The 8,536-nt window shown below is 29.6% G+C and overlaps 1 protein-coding gene across 1 annotated transcript in view; it reads right to left on the bottom strand.

Annotated features, from left to right (window-relative positions):
- Positions 1 to 4,443: 4,443 nt before the first annotated feature.
- LOC105623690 (phosphatidylinositol 4-phosphate 5-kinase type-1 alpha) overlaps positions 4,444 to 8,536 on the bottom strand; it is a 29,495-nt gene continuing 25,402 nt past the window's right edge. Inside the window, exon 19 of the mRNA XM_012205072.1 lies at positions 4,444 to 4,599. Coding sequence (XP_012060462.1) covers positions 4,444 to 4,599 — 156 coding nt within the window. The remainder of the gene's footprint in view (positions 4,600 to 8,536) is intronic.

Consider the following 8,536-nt stretch of genomic DNA (forward strand, 5'->3'; position numbering starts at 1 on the left):
AGCTGTTTAAATAGTTTTCCAATTTTAATGGATTTATAAAAAAAGTTTTACGATATAATTTATATAATTTATGTATAATTTTAATAAATATATTATATTATTTATAATTTAATAGTATAATTTATAATTTATAATTTAATGATATATTCTTCATCATGTCGGATTAGTTTATGTGCAATTTTATGGTTACTTTCTTAATCTCAAATACATTGTATGCGACTATTTAAAATAGAATTAATAGTAAATTAAAAGCGAAGAAAAGTGATAAAAAAATCAGCATGATGTTATTGAGAAATCAATAACCATTCTCATTTATTCTTCTCGATCACTGCATTATTATGCTTATACCTTAGCGATTTTAATTTCTTTTCTACATAATTTAAATTTATTCGAACTATATATTTCCAAATTATTTTTATTGCTGCCGCTGTCGTGAATTATATTATTATATTCGCACGGTCGCTTCTTGTTCCTCGAAAAAAACATCTAATTTTAATACTGCATTCACAAGAAACACGAAAGAACCGTATAATTCGTTTGCGATGATGCAAAAAGCGAAATTCGAACGACTATCGGAACATGCGAGATCGTAAGTGCGAAAAGGAATGTTTTCCGAATTAATCCTTTTGTTAACAGTCATATATATACATACGTAAACATATGTAAATATAAATACACACACATATATATATATATATATATATATATATATATATATATATGTATATAAAAGAAAATATATTATTATAATTCTAAATTAGTTACACTTCATTAAATTATGTTTAGATAAGGTATACATTTTCTATCTACCATTATTATTTATATTTAACCAATATTATTTATAATTTAGATAAGGTCACTCAGATTTATGCAAGAATATGTCTCTCCAGAAAGCATTATTTATACATATGGAATGATAACATGACGAATTCGATAGTTTTATATTGGCAGAGAAATGCAGCAAAAACTTGTGCCTGTTATGACAATTAACTCGTGGAAATTGAGGCAAGTTTCGCATTAGAATATCAATGCCAGGCTCTATTGAGGTAATTGCTAGTATTCGCTAATATTTTCTAGTGCAATTTATACTTATCTCGGCACTCACGATCTCTGTTCATCCACGATTCGCGGATATAACTTCCGGCGGAAAACGCATCTACATGTTAGACACGTCTCAATGTATCTAAATGCGCACACTATCAGATGACAAACCATCTTAAGCATAAAATGCGCACCTTGATGAAATGATCTGCATAAGTAAAACACCGCTGTTCACGACAGTTCATGCACACAATTATATATACACGAAAGTGTAAAAGATTAAAAGGAAAGATTTTTAGATAGAAGGATCTATTCTAAGGACGATAGAAATGTGAAAGCTTCATAAATAGACTTCCGGAAATGATGCTCATTGCGTGTATTCGATAATCACGTAAGAATTCCTTAAATAGATGTTTAAGGCAGCGAACGGTAGCAAAAATAAATAAATAACTTAAAAGTAGCGTACTCGTTGCCGAAAGCAGATCGAGGCAATCGACTCGAAAAACGTGTTTTCAATTTTTTCCAGTCGATCAGTTTCAGAAAAATCCAAGAGAGTTATTATAAATAAATTGCCTTAATTTTTATATATTATTATGAAATTATATATGACACATTTCCAAAATATTTTTTGGATTATTTTTGAAAAATCCAAAATTTCAATCAAAATTATTAAACATTTATAATCCACGATAACTCAACTAAACGATTATATAAAATCAATAATTTCAAATAAATAAAGACCTTCTCGGGGTTTTATGAACAACAAAAATAACAGAAAACACCGAGAGGAAAATCTCTCTTCTCGAGCTGATAACCTATAATAATTTATGGTTGCCTAAATTTAATAATATATTTTCATTAATTTTGTACTTATATTTTCTAATTGTCTTGTAAAAATTCTATTAGAATCTATAATTGCACTAATTTTTCTCTCGGTGTAAAGGGATGCATCGGCAACACCTCGTACAAATCCGAGTACATTTGCTTATTGCTACATTTAAACTTACATTAATAATCCTAATGCCTCTTTCATATTATTTCCAGAGATTTCTAAATGCACCAACTGCCCGTCAGGCCAGTCATGTTCCGTAATCAGTTCTGTCTCGCTCTTTTTTCACTTTTTTTTTTTACAATTATCTCCGTGTTCACTTGTCTACAGGTGAGTCTGAAAGGGAGCAAATAAAGAAACCAGGATAAGAAACTCTCGATAAAATAAAACAAAAATAAAGTGTGGACCGAGGGAGGATCATAAAAATACTACAAACATTAATTCTTTTAAGATGATCGATTTAATATTTTATAACGATAAAACGTTTCAACAGTTTAGGCTTCTGTGTTTTTAGCAGAGAGAGAGAGAGTCATATCTTGATAATGTAATATTTTTTCATTCTGATTCAATGTCGGAAAAAACATGCGATTTCTTAGCAAAGGAAAATATATCAGTAAAGAATACAATGATATACGAAGGGCCAATATTGTAAATTATTCGACGACGATAACAGCAGCAATCATAAGAATAATAATAATTACTTTATTTAAATAATATCAATAATACGTATATTATATATTGCCGAACATTCTTGATTAAGTGACAATTCATTCGTGACAACACAATGGAACGATCGCTCTGTTAACTAATTATTATGTAATTTCAGGCAGATAGGAATGGACTAGGCATCATGAATTCGGTCGATAATACACTCCTTCTAATAACATTGACGTCAAAGATTATTTAACAAGAGGAAAAAGCATCGAATATCTCGTTTAAATCTAATGCATGAAGTGTTTAAGTTTCAAAATCGGTACAGCTAGTCCATCGCTATCGATTGCCGTACACACGTAATTTCTCAACCCAACTTCCATCCCAAATTCTCCAAATATAATACATGCTGTGTACATAATTTTATCTGAGTACCTAACAAATCATTTTAGTCACAATGCGAACTGATATCCTGGGGCAAATATTTAAAAAAAATGGTAGAAAATATAGTTTCCTCGACATTTCACAGACACTGAAGATATACACATAATAAATTATTATATTACAAAATAATACATTATTTTCGTTTTACAAGGCGCAAATTTTGAAAACCAATTGACTACTTTGTAAATTTGATTGAATCTACATTTATGTATATGAAAAAGTAATGTAAAAACATATATTAAATTAAATTAATTAAAAAAAAATATCATCAATAAAATCATTAAATACTGCCACAAATTAACCACAAGCATGTTTTTAGAATTATATTAGTAATTTTAGGAAAGTGATAGTATTTTATTAAATTTTAATATGTTAATTAAACGTAATATAACGAATTGCTGATTTACATTAGCGGACAAAATTCAAATAGTATTAAAAAGAATCTTATATTGAAACGATATAATAGCGAAGAAATGCAAAAATGGAAGAGACGCGTGGATTAATAAATCACGAACAGACACGTGTCTACATCAAATTATTGTCAAAATTTTGCAAAATATTGGCAAGTTTGCCTTTTGTCAAAATCTTGGCACATTTGTACAGTTAAAAACACTATGCATATCTGTAGCATAAATTTCTATTTAATTTTAATTCTCAGCGAGATTATCGTTCCTTCACCGATAGAATAGATATAAATGCAGTGCGCATTATTATGTATTATACAGGATTATGCGAATTACATGCGTTTATTGTTAGTCATAACTTTTTCTAAAGCTGAATATATCATTCATTATTTTATAAATAATAATATTAATATTATTAAATTTATAAAGTATGATAATATTAAATAAAAATAAAATTTTGTACAAATATATTTACTAATATTTTCTCTAAATTCTTCGGAGTGGAATCTCACTCTAAAGAGTGAAAATTAAGCCAGTCTTGAAAAAGAGAGATTTAGTTTTCTCAATCTTTAAGAGTGAGATTTACTCTAAAGTTTTACAGAGTACTAATTTTTAATTTACTTTCTAAATTACTGTACTTTGTTGAAATTAGAAATGCTTTTTTAATTGTATTACTGTTGTATTTATTTATAAAAAAGAATGTTTAAAACAAAATTGTAAATTCATCATATAATATTTCGTTTTCATATCACATTATATTAAAGATAGATTATATTAAAAGATTAGATTATATTAAATTAATATTAAATCACTAAAATATCTAATTAATGTTCAACGATGCGTTCTGCATTTAGCATTATTTGTATCTAATCAACTTTATGACAAAATTATCAATAATTCATTTTTCAACGTCATGTGATGTGACATACTTCAGATCTGAAGATTCAAAAAACCTATCGATGCATTTTATGTACATATTACAATATAATGAAGTCATTAGTTTCGCAAAATCTCAGATAGAGAAAATTGCAAAGAAACATTAATTTAAATTAATTCTGATGAACTCTGCGTGCGTCATGATGCTCGACGAATGTTTAATGCCCTTTGCATATTCCTCATGATCACAACGTGGTTCAAGCTACCGCGCTTCAAACTCGTCCTGATTTGACGATACAACGAAAAGGATGTGCTTTGCTCCAATTGATGCTGCTCACCTTGGCTGGTTCGTCTCTGAATGATACGAACACAGAAAGATACGCTATATCACTTTCGTTTGTCCATATATGTGTATAATTTTTCTTGAGTTCTCAAATAAATTTTAAAAGTTTTGTTAATAAAATGTAATTAAATTCTAATTGAGAACATGTAAACATATCCGATCAATATTAAGAATGATTTTTGTTAACATTATTTTTATAAGATTTATATATACAAAAATTTTACAGTTTGAGACACACTTTTTATCATTTTTGTGATTATATTTGCTCAATAAAGGCATAAAGTCATTAATAATGGTTAAATATATTGCTACTTCTGCTATAAAAATAAAAATTAAACATTTAACTCTCAAACATTTTTACTGATGTCGCAAATTATGAGGAATAACTTATAACGTACGAATGTAACATAATTGAATCGAAAAGGACATAAAGAGGATGTAATACAATGCCTAAGTGGTATGATAGACTTGAATTGAGTTTTGAATAATTATGTAATAAAAAGAGAGAGACTGCTATAATTTGGCAAAGCACATTGATCTGTTTTAAATAAGTCGAAAGTCACAAATGTTATTTCACGAATGGCATTAACATCAGCTTTATATAAGCACACACAAAATACACAGAGGAACCTCTACGTTTAACACATGACGCTTTGAAAACAGAAAAGATTTATAATTAATCGAGAAGGAACGTGCACACACGTATATACTTGAGCACGATATAATCGCTGAAAATCGCATTAAAAAGAAATATTTTTAAGCGACAAAAAATTTTCTCTCTTAGTTTTCACAACAAAAAAAAAGAACGGATATACATTATGTCAGGACAATCTCAGTATTTTGTATAAGCAACACAGCAATCTTTCTCGCGCACACATATTTTTACGATGATTCTCATCCTCCCTGAATTTTCCGCGCGATCTAATAAAAATTACTTTGCATCAACGTCAATCTGGATTCCAATATTTAATTCCCAAGGATATGTTAAAAAAATATCACACTTTTGAAATTGCTAACGCTGTTAGTGGTATGTTTACGCAGGATCGGGAATCCTAACAATTACGATAATAGCAATACTCGCAAGGAGGTATTGAGTTAACAAAGCTACTGTGTCATGAAGCTATCTCGGCAGTAAAATCTGCATCCATGGTAAAACTTTAATGACTCGTGGATTTCCGTCGATTTCGCTCGATAAAGTGCAGTCAATCTAGACCATAAAAATATCATTTGCAACACTAATATTCTCATTCGTCGTTGTACGCGTTCTGAGACAATATACATAAAAGACAAATGAAATCTCGGAATGCATTCGGAATGCGTCAAGGTGTGTCTTGGAAAAAAAATCTTAAATGCTTTTTCAGTTGATAGTACATCGTGGAAATACGCGACGGAATGTATCAATGTTTAAAATAAAAAGCATGTTAAAGATGTCTCGAGATACTTTAAAGATCCGTTACCGAGATACGGTGAGATTTTACCGCCAATCATAAATGTTACACCGACATGTTCAGAAGCGTTTTATAATAATAGTAATATACGTATAATTGAACAACATTCTGGCGTTTCAAAACGTTCGCGATAAATCTCACGTACTATTATAGCAACGCGATTACATATCTGAATGCTCTGTTACTACGGGGTATTGTACGTACACGGCACTATAAGTCCTTCTTCTTTTCCTCGCCAAAATCAACTTCACATCACACATCACGTCGTATTATATAATACAGTACTAGCAAGAGGCAACAACTTTTCGTATACCTTGATTCTGATGAACGTCGGAAAATTTTCAAGGGAATCTAGCATTGTAAGTTAATCTCTTTTATTGCAAATTTGTTACATCTCTCTATTAGTATTGGACATTTTTTTCTGTTAAATAAAATATCTTTTGATCCTATCAGAATATATCGTTTGTAATGCATTTTTATATTTTTGTTATCACATTTAATATAACTTTTTCAATATCTACATAACTTCGATATTTGTCAGACAAACGTATAATTCTATCTGTACATCGGAAAAAATTTTTGGTTTAAATATAGAGAGAGAGAAAGAGATTATCGCTATATAAAAAATTTCAAAAAACTTTTATGTATAAGGAATAAATTTGACGTTAACCGTTTTTAAGAAAAATAAGAAACGATGAAATATTAAATTTTTTTTCTTCAAATCCACTGATATGTTGCGATCGTTACAACCATTAGGATACGCCGAATACATTACAAGAATTCGTCATATCCGTGGCGAAGATTTTATATAAAAAATATGTGTCTCTTGTTTTATCGCGATCCGAGGTTCATCAGAATTTGGGAGGAAACAATTCGATATGTGTTACCTTTGCGAGTATACACAAGCACGTTGTATTTATAATATGTATACACGTTACACACAATTTTTGTGCGTGTGCATACGTATGTGTATGTATATAGGTACATACAAAGACAGACAGACAGAACGTGAGACACATATAGATACATAACACTAACTATATATCTCGCAATAAAAAGAAATCGCGCGGGCCTTCTGCTAGCCGAACTATATGCTATGCGCAAGCATACTTTATTTACAAAGCTCCCCGTTCGCCATGCGTCAATTATATGTCGACGACATATAGTCACACGGCCTCTCACATGTTAGTAAAATATGATATTAATTTATCGACGGCGACGACTCGATTAGGAAAAAGACGCTTGAATTATGCATGGACAATGGAGTCGCGTGAAAACGTCCGGAAGTAAACAAAATGCCATTTTGACAATTTCTCATCTCTTACAAATATGTCATAAATTCGCTACAAATTTTACGATCATCTTAAAAGAACACCTTCTTTTTCAGTACGTTTATATATTTTATTTAGCTGAATATTTTAGTAGTACTTTTGCCTTGCTTATTTTCCTGTGTTTCAAAATAAGCTCCCAGCTTTGACGGATTATAAAAATATTTAATTCTTTTGACATTAATTTTTATAGAAATTAAATCAAAAGATTAAAATATATAAGAAAATTAAAATTATAAATGTATTTATATCTCAAATTTGCATAAAATGTTTTTGGTAATTATATGGTTTATAATTGGCCTGTTCTATTCTATAGACCAATTAAAAATTTCGCTGATAAATAAAAGAACAGAATAAAAGTGATATGTATCAATTTAAGTACGACGTCAAAAGAATTAAGAACATCATTATCGGTTCTTTTTAAAAAAAAATATTAGGTTGTTCGGAAAATTCGTTTCAAATCTTCTGTTAGTTTAGAACGCAATTTTTACTCAAAGAATAATTTTATTGAAACGGTGGAGATGGACTTATGTCGAGTGTCGGCGAGTTTTCTAATAGTCACTCGTGGATTTTCATGCACGAGGTCCTTAAGAAGCGTTTCATCAACCGAAATTTGAGACAATTTTTCCGAAAGGCTAATAAAAAAATGAAACTTCTCTATGAAAACTTTCGTAGAAAAAATGGCATTTTAATCACTCCCTGAATCGATTTGGAACAATGTCAAAAGCTTTATCGAGTACTGTAGGCCGACGAATATCACGTTTATTCTTGTTAAATACGTAATCATAATGATATTGACTCTCCTATATTCAGGAAGATTCAAGGATGCCCATATAAGGATGTCGAAAGTGTTCCCTTATCATAGTGGGGATCACATTCGAATGAGATTCGCTCACATGTTTATGTGTACAGATATACATGTTGATAACAAATTAATGCTAGAAGTCGCGGATCGAGACGAATGTCTCTACCGAACAGATGTTAATGAAAATCGCGTTAAGTACAAACGTTTCATACAAGTGAAACGTTCTATATATATATATATATATATATATATATATATATATATAATAATAATAATAAACTAACTACACTAACTAAACTAAAGTAAGTAAGTAGTAGTATAATTAACTTACCGTTACGTAACTAACTTACTACGTTAACTTAACGTA

This window comes from Atta cephalotes (assembly GCF_000143395.1).
Source record: "Atta cephalotes unplaced genomic scaffold scaffold00062, whole genome shotgun sequence".
Classification (NCBI taxonomy): domain Eukaryota; kingdom Metazoa; phylum Arthropoda; class Insecta; order Hymenoptera; family Formicidae; genus Atta; species Atta cephalotes.